The sequence below is a fragment of the Enhydra lutris genome, unplaced genomic scaffold (genome assembly GCF_002288905.1).
Source record: "Enhydra lutris kenyoni isolate GAN:26980312 unplaced genomic scaffold, ASM228890v2 scaffoldscaffold7, whole genome shotgun sequence".
NCBI lineage: Eukaryota > Metazoa > Chordata > Mammalia > Carnivora > Mustelidae > Enhydra > Enhydra lutris.
In genome coordinates, this window is record NW_019154091.1 from 35695386 (window position 1) to 35713782 (window position 18397).

Below are 18397 nucleotides of genomic sequence, written 5' to 3' on the forward strand. Positions count from 1 at the left end.
GATGCGGGGCTCAATCCCAGGACCCTGGGATCATGACCTGAGCCGAACAGAGGTTTTAACCCACTGAGCCACCCAGGCGCCCCTGTAAACAAAAAATCTTAAGAAAAAAAAAAAGAAGCTATGTTTCAAAAGAAAAAAAATTTTCATTTATCCATTTGTCAGAGAGAGAGAACACAAGCAAGGGGAGTGGCATACAGAGGGAGTATCAGGTTCCCCTCCAAACAAGGGGACTCCATCCCAGGATACTGGGATCATGACCTGAGCCAAAGATAGACACCTAACCGACTGAGCCACCCAGGTGTCCCTTCCCTGTTGGCATCCCAAATGTGTAAAACAATGCCTGGCACAAATATCCATTGAACCAATGAATTAAAGTATTAGTATGTTAAAAAAAACCAAACAACTACATGCTGTGAACAGGGTAAAAGAGATTGTGAACAAGGTAAAAGAGATGGGGAGAAGAGCACAAGTGGGTAATGAAATGGTAAGAATACACTTTAAGGAGAGGGTCTGGAAAGTGTAGTGTAGAGACTTGAGGGAGGTGAGAAGGTCAGACTTGGGGACATCTATGAGATGACATGAGAGTCTTCCTGGCAGAGAGAGCAGCAAGTACATAAAGAATTCGGAGTAGCACTAGTGGAGGACAGGGCCTATCTCTCTCTGACACACACACACACACACACACATACACACATACACACACTGGAATAGCAGCAACACCACTGTGCTGGAGCCAAGTGAGCAAGGGGCAAAATTAGTAAATGAGGCAACTGTAGACACTGACTTTTCTTCTGAGAAAAACAGAGAGCCAGTGGAGGGTTTCTGAGCAGATGAATGAATGAGTTAACTGATCTTTTAAAAGAATTTGGTGTGGCGCCTGGGTGGCTCAGTGGGTTAAAGCCTCTGCCTTCGGCTCAGGTCATGGTCCCAGGGTCCTGGGATCGAGCCCTGCATCGGGCTCTCTGCTCAGCAGGGAGCCTGCTTCCCCCTCTCTCTCTGCCTGCCTCTCTGCCTACTTGTATCTCTGTCAAATGAATAAATAAAATCTTTAAAAAAAAATTAAAAAAAATAAAAGAATTTGGCAAAAAATATTTAAAAATAAATAATAAATAAATAAATAAAAAAGGGGTGAGGGAGGCTGTGCAAAAACAAAGAAAAAAAAAAAGAATTTGGCTGATGTAGGGCACCTAGAAAGCTCAGTCTGTTGAGCGTCTGACTCTCAATTTCAGCTCAGGTCATGATCTCAGGGTTGTGGGATCCAGCCCTGTGGTGGGTCCTGCACTCTGCAAGGAATCTGCTTAAGATTCTCTCTCTCCTTCTCCTTCTGTCCCTCCCCCTCACATATGTGTGTTCTCTCTCACATAAAGGCAGAGATCAATTTAGAGGTTACAGTATAATTTAGAGAAGAAATAGTGTCTCCGATTAGAGTGGTTGTGGTGGAGTACAGATTCTGGAAATGTTTTGAAGATAGAGCAAGTAAAATTTCCTGATAAACCGAATATAGGGTATAAAAGAACAGAGTCAAGGAAAATTCCAGGCCTTGTCCTGAAGACCTGAAAGGATGGGTTGGCATTAGCTAAGGTAGAAAAACCTGCAGGTGGTGATGCAGAGGGCTAGGGTATGGAGATTGGAAATTCCACTGTGAATAATATAAGCTTTAACAATGATTTTCAGACACCTAAGAGAAGATAAGTAGATAGCTTAGTAAAAGTGTTCTAGAATACAGAGAAGTTCTGAGCATACAGAAAGTCATCAGCATATATACAATATTTGAAGCCACAGACAGGAGATCACCAAGGTAGTGAATGTAATTATAAAGGAAAAGAGACCTGAGACCCAAAGTCTGGGACACCCCAACTCTAAGAGATCACTGGAAAGAGGAAATGGAAAAGGAACCTGGGAATGAGCGACCAGTGAGATAAGTGGTAAACCGAGAGAGAGCACTATCCTGGAAACCAAGTAAGGGTAGGAAGTGGTAGGCAGTGATCAACTCGGTCAAAAGCTGCTGAGGCATAAAGTCAGATGAAAGTCAACAAGTCGGTATTAGATTTGGTAATTATAAACGTTATTGGTGATCCAGACAATAGCAATGTTGTAGAATGAAAGAATAAGACAGAGGGCACCTAGGTGGCTTAGTAGGTGAGCATGTGACTTTTGATCTGGGGTCATGAGTTCAAGCCTCATATTGTGTGTGGAAAGTATTTGAAAAAAAATAAGCTTTAAAAAATAAAATAAAATCTTTATAAGTATATATTTAAAGAATTTTTGTTTGTCTATTAGAAAGAGACAGTGCAAGCTGGCAAAATAGCAGGTAGAGGGAGAAGCAGGCTCCCTGCTGAGCAAGGAACCCAAGGTGGGGCTCAATTCAAGCACCCTGGGATCATGACCTGAGTGAAAGACAGATACTTAACCGACTGAGCCACCCGGGTTAGAACAGTTTTCGAGACAATCAGTCAATATTTGTTCACTAACTGACAGAAGTATCCAAATCACTTTGTGCTTTGGTGGTTATAACTATGTTGTTTTAAGTAAGTTCTTCTGATGGTAAAACTAATAAATATTTGGGTACCTATGTGATTCAGTCACTTAAGCATTTATTTGCCTTTGGCTCTGGTCATGATCCTGGGGTCCTGGGACAGAGCCCCATGTCCGGCTCCTTGATCAGCAGGAAGCCTGCATCTGCCGGCCACTCTACCTTGCTTGTGTTTTCTCTCTCTGCCAAATAAATAAATAAAATCTTTAAAATAAAATAGCATTCATGTTTAAGTTTCTATGCCATTAAATTTTTTTTAAAGATTTTATTTATTTATTTGACAGAGAGATCACAAGTAGGCAGAGAGGCAGCAGAGAGAGAGGGAGAAGCAAGCTAACTGCTGAGCAGAGAGCCCAATGTGGGGCTCGATTCCAGGATCCTGAGATCATGACCTGAGCCGAGGGCAGAGGCGTAACCCACTGAGCCACCCAGGTGCCCCTGCCATTAAATACTTTTTACAACATTATTTACGGTTGAATAATATCTAGTTTATAGATGCTCTATAATGTATTGACTATTATGCAGTTAGGTTATTTTCAAATTTTCTTGATAATAAAAAATAATAAAATCAATAAATTTGTAGTTTTTTGTCCATTCTTGTTAGTTAATTTACTCAATCAGTATTCATCAAGTGCCCATGATTTGTCCCTACCCTTGTGTAGCTTATATTCTAGTGGCTTAGAAAGATAGTCCAGAATTTAAATTGCTGATAAAAAGACATGAGTATTTTTTAAAATTGTGGTAAAATGTACATAACACAAAATTTATAATCTTTATCAATCTTTTTTTAAGTTATTCATTTATTGGGGCACCTGAGTGGCTCAGTCATTAGCGTCTGCCTTCAGGTCATGGTCCTGGGGTCCTGGGATCTAGCCCTGCATCTTAGGGCTCCCTGCTCAGCAGGAGACCTGCTTCTCCCTCTCCCACTCCCCCTGCTTGTGTTTCTGCTCTTGCTGTGTCTCCTCTGTCAAATAAATAAAATCTTTTTAAAAATGTTATTCATTAACAAGATGGGGTTGGGAGGGAGACAAACCATAAGTGACTCTTAATCTCACAAAACAAACTGAGGGTTAATGGGGGGAGGGGGGTTGGGAGAGGGGGGGTGGGATTATGGACATTGGGGAGGGTATGTGCTATAGTGAGTGCTGTGAAGTGTGTAAACCTGGTGATTCACAGACCTGTACCCCTGGGGATAAAAATATATTATCTGTTTATAAAAAATAAAATTAAAAAAAAATAAAAATGTTATTCATTTATTACTTTTTAAAAAAGATTTTACTTATTTATTTGAGAGACAGTGCAAGAGAGAGAGCACAAGTAGGAGGAGCAGCAGAGAGAAAGGGAGAAGCACACTCCTCGCTGAGCAGGGAGTCCCATGAGGGGCTCCATCCCAGCATCCTGGGACCATGACCTGAGCCAAAGACAGACACTTAACTGACTGGGCCACCCAGATGTCCCCAACTTTTTAAAATTTAAGTTATCTCTACACTCCACAGGAGGCTGGAACTCACGACCCCAAGGTCAAGTCTCACACTCCACCCACTGAGCCCTCCTGGCACTCTGCTATTCTCTTTTCTCTTCTTGCCAATTGATAGACATTTCATTGCTTTAATCGGCTTGTTTTTCTTTGTGAGGTTGAGTGTATTTTATACTTATGATCACAATAATTCTATTGGACTGATACCTTTAGTATTCTATTGATTAGAAAACCAAAGCCCAGAGAAACAATTTGTCCAGGACTCCCCAGACAGTGAATAATAGAGCTGGGGTTTTAATCTAAGTCCTTAACTACAGAACCAATTCTATGCTATTGAGCCATATTGCCTCACTTTTGAATTTCTGATTTGGGCTGAAAATCCAGAATCACACGTTTTTATAAAATCCTTAAAGACAACTGGATTCAATCTAGTGATTTTATAGGTAAAGAAAATGAAGCCCAGATAGGTTAACTTTCATGACATCTCAGACCATTTAAATCTTCCTATTTAAAAAATTTCCATGCTTGGGTATGTATCATAAAACAGACACTGAGTGAAACTACCAGGATTACACGGTCATTGGAGGAGCTGTGATTACCTTAGATCTTCTAAAGATTTATTTATTTATTTATTTGACAGACAGAGATCACAAGTAGGCAGAGAGGCAGGCAGAGAGAAAGGAGGAAGCAGGCTCCCCGCTGAACAGAGAGCCACATGCGGGACTCAACCCCAGGACCCTGAGATCACGACCTGAGCCGAAGGCAGAGGCTTAACCCACTGAACCACCCAGGCGCCCCTACCTCCCTACCTTAGATCTTCTCACTCTTGCTTGATGCGGTGCTTTTTCTTGATAGATATATATATATATCTCAATTATTTTCTTTCCCCTGATTAAACTCCCCTTTATTTTTATTTATTTATTTATATATTTTTAAAAGTTTTATTTATTTATTTGACAGAGAGAGACGCAGCGAGAGAGGGAACAGAAGCAGTGGGAAAGGGAGAAGCAGGCTTCCCACGGAGCAGGGAGCCAGATGCGGGGGCTCAATTCCAGTGCCCTGGGATCATGACCTGAGCCGAAGGCAGACGCTTACCAACTGAGCCACCCAGGTGCCCCAATTAAACTTCCCTTTAATAAACAAAAATGATAACAGTAGTTAATAAGAGCTAACTTTTTTCAAGTATATCAAATGACAAAACTAAAACAATTTAATAACAAGTTTGATGTCTTTTTTTTTTTTAATGTCCTTTATTTAAGAGAAAACAACCACGTATTGGGAGAGTACAGTGCTTCACAGCAAGGGGACACTGTTCCCAAGGGATCTGATGCACATTTTATAGAGCTTTAGAAGAGGCAACATGAGAACAGGGAGTGATTGGCTAGGTTGGGGATTTCCTTAGAAGGCTCGCAAGTCCTGTTGTCCAGGGAAAGGTGAGCTAGCTAAAGGTGGGTTGGAGGATTGTGACTGATGTATGTGAAATTTTCCCCATAGGTATTTCCATAAATGCAGGCTAACTTAGGTTTAGGTTTGTGACATGGGCCCCGGGCCACTCAGGTGGCCTCCATTTTGTGGGTCCTAATATAATAATGAACTTCATCAAATGCTTCCATGGCTGACGTCGTCCTGAACACTGGGCACATGTCATCCCATCAGATTTCCTCAGCACCGCAGCAAAGGATGTTTTATTCTTACTTTACATTTGAGTGATTTGGTCATGATCACACAACTTGTAAGTCGTGGAACCTGATTTTAAAACAGTTTGTCTGAGTCCGACTCTTTTTAAAAAAGAAAAGATTTTATTTATCTATTTATTTATTTGAGAGAGAGCGAGAGAGCAGATCTTTGGGGAGGGGCAGAGGGAGAGGGAGAAGCGGGCTCCCCACGGAGCAGGGAGCCCCAGGTGGGGCTCGATCCTGGCACCCTGAGATCATGACCTGAGCCGAAGGCAGTTGCTTAACTGAATGAGCCACCCAGGCGCCCCTGATTCTGACACTAAGTCAGAAAAGTTGAATAAAGAAAAACAAAATGCAACCCACACTTATTGTTGAAAACAGTGGAAGATTATAGATGAATTTAATAGTGTTACCTTTTAGCTTTTTAGAAGGCAAGCAGGAGGAGGGAGACAGGAGAAATGGGAATGGAGGAAACTTGGCTCTCTAGAAGAATGAGACCTCTGGAAATAGCACCAGTCTGTTTTGTTCATTAATTTGTTGTACAGGTGTCTACTGGATGTCTACTACCTGCCAGACACTTTCTTGGGCCACGGAGAGATACTTAAGAGGAAAATACACAGTGGAGATACTTAGATGGAAACACATGATCCCAATTCTGCAGATGTTTATCGTCTGGGAGCAATAGAGACAAAAGACACAGTGAAATGCAGTGTAGCAAGTGCTGTCATGGGTACCACTCGAGGCTCTGTGGGAGAAAGAAGAAACCTTTAAAGCTAGGTTGGTGAGCCAAGAAGTTTTTGCAGTGGAAGTGAACTTTGAACTGGGTCTGTGTCAAGGCTCTCAGATCAAGTGAGCTCACGGGGAAGACATGTAGGTCCGTATCATTACAGTATTAGCATTGCTGATGGCAGGTGGGAGGCAAGGAGTCGGGCTGGTGATATTGATGTGGGAAAGAAAGGCAAAAGAAATGTAACTTAAAATCTCCTTACAGGGGGCGCCTGGGTGGCTCAGTGGGTTGGGCCGCTGCCTTCGGCTCGGGTCATGATCCCAGGTCCTGGGTTCGAGCCCCACATCGGGCTTTCTGCTCAGCGGGGAGCCTGCTTCCTCCTCTCTCTCTGCCTGCCTCTCTGCTTACTTGTGATTTCTCTCTGTCAAATAAATAAAAAAAATCTTTAAACAAGTAAAAAAAAAAAAAATCTCCTTACAGCTTGCGGCCCAGTGATAGGTACCTGAAATGTGCAGACCGCGACCTTCCTCAAGGAACTCGTGGTTGCCTAAGTGCCTTAATGCTTACAAGTAACCTTACCTTGGTAGCAGTCGCTCCTCAAGGTCCAGAAAGCCTTGCTTCCACATTCCTTGGAGATTTGTGCTATACCTAACCGTCACTAATTAAAAAGTACACAGTCACTCCTCACAATCCCAGTGTAGCTCCTTCTGCCCACAGTCCTGTCCCATGAATAGGGGAAGGGTTAAGGTATAGGCAGGAGAGAGAGGAAACCGACTCCCCTTGCTGGGCCCTGAAACTACTCCTGGCAGATTGAGACACTGAGACAGAGCGCAGCAAGAGAACAGGCAATAAACCAAGACAGCACAAGAATCTCAACGCCACAGGATTCCCAGTCAGTTCTCAGTAAAAGACTGTCACTAAAAGCCCTCAGTGGCAACCCATTCGGGACCCCTCTCACCCTAGAGAGCTTTTCTTTCCTTTCTGTTCTCGCCCTCATTTAATAAACGTTCACTTCACTTTACCCTTTTGTGTCTGCAAGATTCATTCTTCCATTCGTTCTTCAACTCCGGGAGACAAAACCCTTGCAATCCTGCAACAATATGGGTGCCAGACAAATACAGTCTTCAAACACCAAAGAAACAGGACGCCTGGGAGGGTCAATAGGCTAAACACCTGCCTTCAGTTCAGGTCATGATCCCAGGGTCCTGGGATCGAGCCCTGTGTTGGACTCCCAGTAAGCTAAGGAGTCCACTTCTCTTTCTACCCCTTCCCTGCTCTCTCTTAAAAAAAAAAAAAAAATTTTAAAAAAAAAAAAAAAAAAAAAGCCAAGCTAAAGAGTCTTGACTTTATCCTGTAAATGATGGGAAACTATTATATATTAGGTACAACCTTTTGTTGTTCCTTTAGGGGAAACAAGGTCTTAGAATAGGTGGTATATTAAAAAAAAAAAATAGGTGGTATAAAAGAATGTAAAATGAAAAAGTCCTTGTTCTCAAACAGCACGAAAATTAGTTCGGCAAGAAACCAGCTTATTCTTCTATTGCATTTGGAAATCTTCTAGGAGTCTGGTAAAACAACAAAAATGCAAAACCAGAAATTGATATACACTGGGATGCCTGGGTGGCTCAGTCAGTTAAGTGTCTGCTCAAGTCATGATCCCAGGGTCCTGGGATACAGTCCTGCATCTGACTCCTTGCTCAACGGGGATTCTGCTTCTCCCTCTGTCCCTCCTCTCACTCATTCTCTCTCTCTATGTCAAATAAATAAATTAAATCTTTTAAAAAATAAATTGAAAAATTGAAAAAAAGAAATTGATATATGCTGCCAAAAAGTTCTCAATAACCTCCAGGCTTTTTCACATTAGTTCCTTCAGCCTTGAATGGGGATTGTCTCACTGAAAAATGTCTACTTATTTCAACGTTGAAGCTTTCTCCTCTGGGAACGCTTTGTGCTTGCCATTTGGCAGGCATTGTGCAGAACACTTTAAATACATCATCTTATCAGATCCCTATAACAAATTAAAAGGTCAGTTTTTCTTTTCAGTTGAGAAAACAAAAACTTCAGAAGGTTAAGTGACATGCCTGTTTTCGTATGACTAAAACGTAGTAGAATCAGAACGAACCCAGTCAGTCTGATTTTTGACTTTAATCAGGAAGGGCAAAGTTAAGGGCACCAGGCTGGCTTACTCGGAGGAACATGCAACTCTTGGTCTTGGGGTTGTGAGTTCAAGCCCCAGGTTGGGTGTAGAGATTACTTAAATAAATAAAACTTTAAATATAAAGGAAGGGCAAAGTTAGATGAATAAAATTCAGTCCCTCTTTGAGTTAAAAACAGTGTTAATCTCATGCCTTGGGTGGAGTTTTCTCTTCCTGACCTGGCTTCTCACATTGCTGTGGATACAGTCTAATAGAAATATACCTATGTATTTGTCTAAATAGACTGTCAGTGACAAGACTTGGCATTTTTCATGACTGTTCTCGTATTCTTCTCTGAGCCTTGCACATAATAGATGCTTAATAAGCATTTGTTCCATGAATAACGCCTGTCTCCTTTCCATGTCTATTGCAGACAAACCTCAGATTTTTGTGGCTAAGTCTATGCATTGATAATCTTTGTTTTGTGAACTTTTATGGGGGAAGAGTAGAGCAAGAGAAGAGAAAAAAATTCTCTGTCCTTTCCCATCCAATTACCTTTGAGGAGCTGGGAAGAGAGCAATTCACACTTGATTATCTTCCATCAGATAAATTAGCAGCACCTGAATTGCCAGGCAGTCAGGCGATCGAGCTCTCTCCAGCCCCTCTGGCCAGCAGCGTCTCCGCTCCGAGGCCATGATTCCTTGCCTGACCATCTTGGTTCTTCGCGTCCTGGTAACTGTGTCTTTGGGCCAGACTTTCCAATTCCAAGAACATGTCTTTCTCCAGTTGCTGGGCTTAGACAAAGTGCCCTCACCCCAGAAGTTCCAACCTGTGCCTTCTATCCTGAAGAGAATTTTCTGGGATGGAGAGGCAGCAGCAACCAATGGGGGCTCCGGAGATTTATGCTTCCTAAAGGCTCTCGGTACGCATGGGAACATAGTCCGACATCTCCTGGATCAAGGTAAGTAAATGAGCGTACATTCTAGAGAAAAGTCTGGCAGTTGATGGCATGAAGAAAGAAAAGAAGGGGAAGGTAACCATTACTGAGGGATTTGTAGAAGGCCCAGTGCTGGTGTTTTACATATCTTATCTCATTTAATCCGACCACATCCTGAGTTTCCAAAGGCAGGGATTCTTATTAGCTTTTTAACAATAAGGAAAGTCAGTCTTAGACTGGAAATTAACCTGTAAACTATTCCAGAGCTGTTCAAGACCGTATAGCCAGCGCGTGAGTAAAGTTAGGATTCAAAATAGGTATTTTTTCTGAATCAACACTTTTGTGCTACAGTTAAGGTGAAAGCAGCGAAGGTGGAATTATGGCTCAGGCTTCATTCTTCAGCCCATGGTTGGTTTATGCGCTGTGGTGCCTTTGGTATGGCAAGTGGGGCGGGGAAACATTATGAGTCCAGTTGGCCCCGGACATCAGGTTCCCATCTCCACACCTCGTCACTATTTTAGTTGGGTGGAAATGGCTCCTGATTTGTGAGTACAGAACAATGGTATATGCCATTGTCATACCCATTATATGATGATCTGAATAAATGCCGTTCAATAATTTGTCAAACTGATACCACCCACCTAAATTACATAGGTCAGTTGTTAAAAGTGGATTCTCCAAATAGAGAGGTAGATAGACAGACAGACAGACAGACAGGCGGTTCTCCTGTCCAGTTCCTGTCCCTCACTCTACCACCCAATTCTTATTCCAAGCCAGAGATGGGTGATGTAATCTGCATTTCTATATAGCTTCCCAGTAGCGGGGGTGGGGGGGGTGGGGGCGTGGGGATCACAAGAGGAATTAAAGGCCCTGATCGGTTAGTTTTACAGTATCCGGAGATAAAATTTGAATACTTATTTGTCTGGGAAGCATTTCTTGGATACCTGCTATGTGCTGGGAATTGGGTATGGCCATGGGAATATAGAAATTAAAGATAAAGTCTGCCCTTGAAGAGTTTATAAAAGGTAAAAGAAAAAAAGTTTATAGAAGGGAGATAGACAAACGTTAAGACTTCCATACTTTATGCTAAGTATTAGTATGTTAAAGACTCAAGACTTGGGAGTGGGGGTTCAGGGAAAATTCCTGGTGGAAGGTTAAAAGGTATGGAAAGCTTATCTGAAAACAGCTAAGGATTCTTCCCTTCCTCCCCCATGGAAAAAAACTTTAATTTTTGTGGTGACCATCACCCCTCCTTAACCTTCCTTTAGGGAAAACCATCATTAATAGTTTATATGTATGTTCTTTCAGACTTTTCTTCTTTGCATATATTTATAATAGAAACTTGTATTTTTTAACAAATGGGTCATACTGTATGTTACTCAAGTATTATGAATATCTCATACAAATCAAAACTAAAAGTCACAGCTATCTCATTTTAATGGCTGTACAATATGCCATTGTATAAACATGCTGTAATTTATGTAACTGATGCTCTGTTGATGAGTATGAACATAATATAAACAATACAGCTTTACATCCGTTTTTGTTTTGTTTTGTGTGTGTGTGTTATGCTTTTTCTATTTCCCTAGGATAAATTCTTAGAAGGAGATTCTTAGATCAGAGAAGGCACATTTATACTTCTTATATATAAGTGTCTTCCAAAATTTATACCCACCATGAATGTATAAGAATTCTCACTTTCTGGGGCACCTGGGTAGCTCAGTGGGTTAAAGCCTCTGCCTTCGTCTGGGGTCATGATCTCAAGGTCCTGGATTGAGCCCCACATAGGGCTCTCTGCTCAGCGGGGAGCCTGCTTCCCCCTACCCCCTGCCTGCCTCTCTGCCTACTTGTGATCTGTCTGCCAAATAAATAAATAAAATCTTTAACAACAAAAAAAAGATTTCTCACTTTCCCAGTTTGAAAGCAGTCCTTATAGAAATATTAAAGAAACGTGTGGAATGATAGCATACGTACAGAAAAACGCACAAATCCTAGAGAACAGCTCCGTGAATTTTCACAGAATAATCAGCGCCTAGAACCAGAAACAAAACAGAGCAATGGGGGTGCCTGGGTGGCTCAGTGGGTTAAGCCGCTGCCTTTGGCTCGGGTCATGATCTCAGAGTCCTGGGATCGAGTCCCGCGTCGGGCTCTCTGCTCGGCAGGGAGCCTGCTTCTCTCTCCCTCTCTCTCTCTCTGCCTGCTTCTCCATCTACTTGTGATCTCTCTCTGTCAAATAAATAAATAAAATCTTAAAAAAAAACAACAAAAAAACAGAGCAACAACCCTCAGAGGAGCCCTCATGCCCCCTTCTGGTTAATCACTATTCCTCTGGAAGAGTAACTTTTATCCTGTAACATTACTTACCAGTTTTGCCTGTTTCTGAAAACTTCACATAAATGGAAATGTGAAATGTATCCTTTTTTCTGTCTGGCTACTTTCACTCAACATTGTATTTGTGAGATTTATCCATAGAGTGTGTGACTGTAGCTCATTCTCATTGCTTACAGTATTTCATTCATTCTGTGAAGGTATTACAAGGTACTTACTTATCCCTGCTACACTGGAAGGCCATTGAGTAACAATACTCTTTTAGCTTTTAATTTTTGTTATTCTGGTAGCAAAGCATGATCTCATTGTTTTGCTTTTTATTTCTTTAATAAGGTGGAATGTATTTTATTTATTTATTTATTTTTAATGCTTTTATTTATTCTACACGGAGAGAGATAGCAAGAGAGGGAATATAAGCATGGGAAGTGGAGGGCTTCCTGCAGAGCAGGGAGTCCATGGCGGGGCTCCAGCCCAGGTTCTGGGATCATGACCTGAACTGAAGGCAGACACTTAACAACTGAGCCACCCAGGCACCCCTGGAATGCATTTTTAAATGGATAATGAACCTTTCTTTCATTCCTTCCTTCATTCCTTTCTTCCCTCCTTCTTTCTTTCTTCCTCTCCTCTCCTCTCCCCTCCCCCTCTCCTCTCCTCTCCTCTCCTCTCTCCCCTCCCCTCTCCTCTCTTCTCCTATTCTCTCCTCCCCTCTCTTCTCCTCCTTTCCCCCCCTCCCCTCTCTCCTCTCCTCTCCCCTCTCCCATCCTCTCCTCTCCTCTCCTCTTTTCTTTTCTTTTTTCCTTCCAAACAATTGCCTGTTTATAAATGCTGGCCATTTTCTATTGAGGAGTCTTCTTTTCCTTTATGATTTATAAGCCCTCTTGGTCATTTGTAAAAGCTCTTTCTTTCTTTCTTTCTTTCTTTTTTTTTTTTGTAAAAGTTCTTTCTAATTATGAATTTAAACTCATGCATATGATAAGTTTCCTTCGTTGTTCTTTGTGGTTTTAATTTTGTTAATGACATCATTTTGAATATAGAAGTTATTTTATCTTCATGCTCTCAAATCTTTCCATCCTTTCCATTCTGGCTTTTTGATTTTCTTTTATGCTTAAGGAATCTGATTTAGTGCTAGGAGGAGGAAGGAAGACTGATAGGTTAGAATTCTAGCCTTGAACAGGAGAGGTCAACTTTTCAAGAAGTGGAGAAGATAATTACTGTGAAGATATCTCTGCCCTTGACAGTTAGCCAACCTGTAAGAAAGATGTTTCCGTGGAATAGTGAGGGGTAAAGAGTTGGAAAATAACAGAAGAATATGAAGAGCTAGAGACAGCAAATATAGACCTACCTTTCCAAAAGGTGGTCAATGAAAAGAAAGAGAAAGATGATAAGGCAGGCTTGAAGAGGATGCCGGGTAATTTCAAATGCTTCTTTATTTTATTGTTTTTTAAAATGAGGCTTGAGAATGAAGAGACTTGAGAATGAAGGGGGAATGGTTAGAATATTAGGGTTTCTTGCGGGGGGGCGGGGTTCTTTCTCTTTTGTGTTTTTTAATGTAATCTCCATGGATCCAATGTTCAGTGTTACTGACTGAGCCAGCCAGGCACTGCTGGAATGTTTGGGTTTCTGGTGTAATTTCTCCATAAGCTGAATGGCCTTAGAAAATCCTTACTTAGGGTTGGGGCGCCTGGGTTGTTCAGTCTGTTGAGCATCTGACTCTTGATTTCCTCTCAGGTAATGATCTCAGAGTGGTGAGATGGAGCCTGCCTAAAATAAAATATTTAAGATTTCCAAGGAAATCAGGTCCCTGGGTGGCTCAGATGGTTAAGTGTCTGCCTTCAACTCAGGTCATGATCCCAGGGTCCTGGAATCAAGTGCTGTGTTGGTCTCCTGCTCAAGTGGGAGTCTGCTTCTCCCTTGCCCCTCCCTCTGCTGCTCCCTTCACCCCTCCCTCTGCTCAGGTTCTCTTTCTCTCTCTCTCTCAAATAAATAAATAAATAATCTTTTAAAAAATTCCAAGAAAATCAATTAAATTTTGAAATACTTTTATGAAAATATTTTAAACCAAATGTGTGTACAGTAACATAAACCGATACATTTATTAATACAATACATAATAAGATCCAGGGAGGGGACTGTATTTATGATACATTCAAAGCAGTGTGAGCATTAATGTGATTTTAAGACATTCGCAAAAACTTAATCTATGAACATACCTATGATTTTTATTGGTAACAGTGTCATAGGCCATGATAATATTATTGGGATTTGTTGCCTATATTCATAGCTAAAAGAAATGCTAAATCTCATTTAGAGTTCTGAGAAAATAAAGATGTAATTCTTTTTCTCATCCAAGTTCATGGACCTTCTAAATTCTATCCAGGACACCCTGGGGACCTGCAGATGTGAAGATAAGAACCTCTGGTCTTAAATGAGGAGGGAGAGAAATCCTCCCTATGGTAGGGTTTGAGTATGACCGATAATTTTCCGCCCTGATTTTGCATATGTAGATATCATATAGCATTTGGCATTTATATCATATAGGTGGATATGAAGTGAAATATGTTTTGGTGACTCTCACATCTCTGTTCCCATCTAGGTCTCTTTCTTTACTCAGAGAAACTTCCTCAAGCCTCCCCTTGCCTGCAGAAGCTGCTCTACTTTAACCTGTCTGCTGTTCAAGATACGGAGCAGCTAACGATGGCCCAGCTGGGCCTAGATTTGGGGCCCAACACTTACTATAAGCTGGGACCGGAACTGGAGTTGGCTCTGTCCCTGGTTCAGGAGCCTCACGTGGGGGGCCAGTCCATCCCCAAACCAGGGAAAAGGCTCGTGTTACAGTCAGTCCCATGGCCTCAAGGAGTTGTGCGCTTTAACCTGCTGGACGTGGCGAAGGTTTGGAATAACAACCCCCGGGAGAACTTAGGTTTGTTGCTAGAAATACTGGTCAAGAGGACCAGAGACCCGGGGGTGAATTTTCAGCTTCAGGACACCTGTGCCAGACTGAGACAATCCCTTCAGGCTTCCCTGCTGGTGGTGAGTCTCAACCCGGAGCAGTGCCACCCTTCATCCCGAAGAAGGAGGGAAGCCATCCCTGCCCCTAAAGCTTCTTGCAAGAACCTCTGCCATCGTCACCAGCTGTTCATCAACTTCCGGGACTTAGGCTGGCACAAGTGGATTATTGCTCCCAAAGGGTTCATGGCCAACTATTGCCATGGAGACTGTCCTTTCTCCCTGACCACCTCCCTCAACAGTTCCAATTATGCTTTCATGCAAGCCCTGATGCATGCGGTTGACCCAGCGATCCCCCGGGCTGTCTGTATCCCCACCAAGCTGTCCCCCATTTCCATGCTCTATCAGGACAATGATGACAATGTCATTTTACGACATTATGAAGACATGGTGGTTGACGAATGTGGATGTGGGTAGGCTGTGAGAAATAGAAGGGGTATTCTTAGAGTAAGTCTTCCAATAAAACTAGTCACGTGCTGTATGACTTCTTGAGTCTGAAATACCAGTATATTTGTACTTACAACTTATCTTCCTGGAAAATCCATCACGATTAATCATCTCCCTAATCTCACACACACATACACACATCAGCCCTAATGATCTAACAGTCATGATGCCCTTGACAGTCTATTAGACTCTAGATAGAAGGAGACTCATATTTATTGGTGGTCTCTTATGGACAGGTATTATTCTGTGTGTTACTTAGAAACATCATTTCAGGTTGTTTCTTGAGGTAGGCCTTATTTTTTATACTTCATAGAGAAGTTTATCAAATACTTTAGGGAATATAAAATTTTTAGGGAATATCAAATTTCCCTAAAGTCATCAACTTTCTCTGGCAGATCTCACAGGCTAACAATGGTACTTAAAAATAAATTATTTTGGAGTGTCAGAGTGGCTCAGTCGTTAAGTGTCTGCCTTCATCTCAGGTCATGATCTCAGGGTCCTGGGATTGAGCCCCACATCAGGCTCCCTGCTTGGTGGGAAGCCTGCTTCTCCCTCTCCCACTCCCCCTGCTTCTGTTCCCTCTCTCACTGTCTCTCTCTCTCTGTGTCAAATAAATAAATAAAATCTTAAAAAAAAAAAAAAAAAAGTTATGGGCACCTGTGTGGTTCAGTTGGTTAAGTAGCAGACTCTTGGTTTCAGCTCAGATCATGATCCCCAGTATCTGGGATCAAGCCCCAGGTCGGGCTCCACGCTAAATGGAGAGTCTACTTGAGGATTCTCTCTCCCTCTCTCTCAAATAAATGCTTCCCCCATTCACACACACTTTCTTAAATAAATAAGTAAATAAATCTTTAAAAACTTATTTTGAGATAATATAAAATAATATGAAAAATAATATTAAAATAGTACCTGATACCTACATTTCCTTCTAGTCTTTTATTGTTGTCATATATGATTTTTATAGCTGAGATCACACTGTTTATATAATTTTGTATCTCTCTGTACTCAATGTGACCATCGGAATTTTTTTTCAAATCACCAATATCTACATAGTTCATTTAGTGGCTGTATTATATATGATTATTTACATACATATATTACTTAAGGGAGTGTTTATCATTGAGATTTCTATTGTTTACAGTTTTCATGGTGAAATAGTGTTATGACTTTTTGTTCATATGTCATTGTCGATATTTTGTCCCCACTTAGAAACATTTTAAACCTGGAATTACAGTCAAAGGTTTAAATTGGCTCCTGGGGTAAAATGTAAAATTCACAGACTTTAAATACAAAACTCTAGACTTGGTTGGATACCTTGGACTGCACCAGGAAGTATGAGTTCACTCATTTCCCTGTTGGGAGAACTAAAGCGCAAGTTTGTCAATCACTGCTTTATTTACTCCCTTCTTTAATGCCATTTGTCACTATCTTCTGTCAACTTCACCACTCTCACCTGGATTACTGCCACAATTTTAATTTTTGTTTTATTTTTAGGTTTTTAAAAAATGTTGATCATTATAATTTAACTATATTACAAACACACATAAAGATGCCTATCTAACCCTCCCATTCTCTTCCCATTCTCCTAATGAAACCACCATCCTGGGGTACATCCTGGGTAGCCTAGTTGGTTAAGTATCTGCCTTCGGCTCAGGTCATGATCCCAGCCAGGGTCCTGGGATCGAGCCCAGCATCAGGCTTCCTGATCAGTAGGGAGTCTGCTTCTCTCTCTGTCCTTCTGCCCCTCTCCACTTCTCATTCTCTCTCAAGTAAATACATTTTTTAAAATCCTAAGGAAAAAAAAAAGAAACCACCATCCTGAAGTTGATGTCTTTCCCATTCCCATTCTATAATTTTACTACACAGGTTTAGAACCAAAGATAATGTAAAGCATTGCTGCTTAAATATGTAAACTTTATAGAAGCAGTATTGGAGTATATTCTTCTACCACTTTTTTTTCCTCTTTTGTTTCAGAGATTCTTACAGGTTGATATAGTTAGGGATATAATTGATCCCCCCCTCAACTGCTGAGCAGTAATCCATTACGTGTATATTTCACAATAGATTAATCTTTTACTGAACACTGAAGGCATTCAAACAAACTGCAACAATCATTTCAATAGAATGGACACAATTTTTTTTTTTTTCAATCTCCTCCTCTAGCCAGGACTTCAGTGTAGAACGCAGTGAATGGGTAATTTATAAGGACAATGGAGATGAGGCTACAGAACTTGTAGCAACTCTGAATGCCTATCCTTGAACACAAACAAAACTGAGGTATAAAAAGCACTTTGTCAAATGCATCATTTGAGCTGAAAACACTGTTCTGACGGATAGCAGGGGGAGACTGGCTTTAGATCTATCATTTAGAACAATTTAGTGAAACAATCACGATGTTGCAAACAATAAGCACCTGCGTCAATATGTTTACAGAAGGACTTTCGAATTGTATTTGTTGAAGAAAGAGCTGAGCAATCAATGTAATGGAAGAAAGATAGGCGGTTGTTTTGGTAAACATAGCAATACTTTGGTTGGTGGGGGAGCTAAATGCGATCCCAGCATTCCTGGTAGTGCATTCAGCCTTGAACAAGTGAGTCTGATTAGCATAAACAAAATTCATAAAATTTCACCTGCAAATCAGTCATCAATATATGGGCTTACCATAAGATGCCAAGGGAAGAGGGTTAGCTAGCATAGTGTGTTTTATGGACAAGTGCACATGGAAAACAAGTTAGCATAGAACATGTATTGGGAAATCAGAGGAAGGGAATTAGTTAAATGATCCAAATGGCAAGATCGATTAACCTCCAGGTCCAGATACTAGAGGAATTATAGTCATTTCAGATCATACCCTTCTATTAATATTCTTTAATTGGGCAACAACATGCTTGCTTGGATAATGGCTTTCTTATTTATAATATGACATGCTAAGCTTGCTTTATTGAGTAAATAAGCTGCTCATATTGATTGGGATGGTCCCAAATCATGTTGGACAAACATTACAAATCATCTTGTACTGGCAACCCTTTCGGATCCCCTCCCTCTTCTGGAGCTTTGTACCATCACTTTACTATCTATCACTCAATAAACCTTGCTTTGCTGCCAAAAACAAAAGCAAAAACAAATCATCC

General features: G+C 41.2%; 1 protein-coding gene across 1 annotated transcript; it reads left to right on the top strand.

Moving 5' to 3' along the window:
- The first annotated feature begins 9236 nt into the window (after nt 1-9236).
- Nucleotides 9237-15321, top strand: LOC111142291 (growth differentiation factor 3). The gene is made up of 2 exons (XM_022495349.1): nt 9237-9509; nt 14407-15321. The coding sequence occupies exons 1-2, from the start codon at nt 9242-9244 to the stop codon at nt 15234-15236; spliced, it is 1098 nt and encodes a 365-aa protein (XP_022351057.1). The 5' UTR covers nt 9237-9241; the 3' UTR covers nt 15237-15321.
- The last annotated feature ends 3076 nt before the right edge of the window (nt 15322-18397 follow it).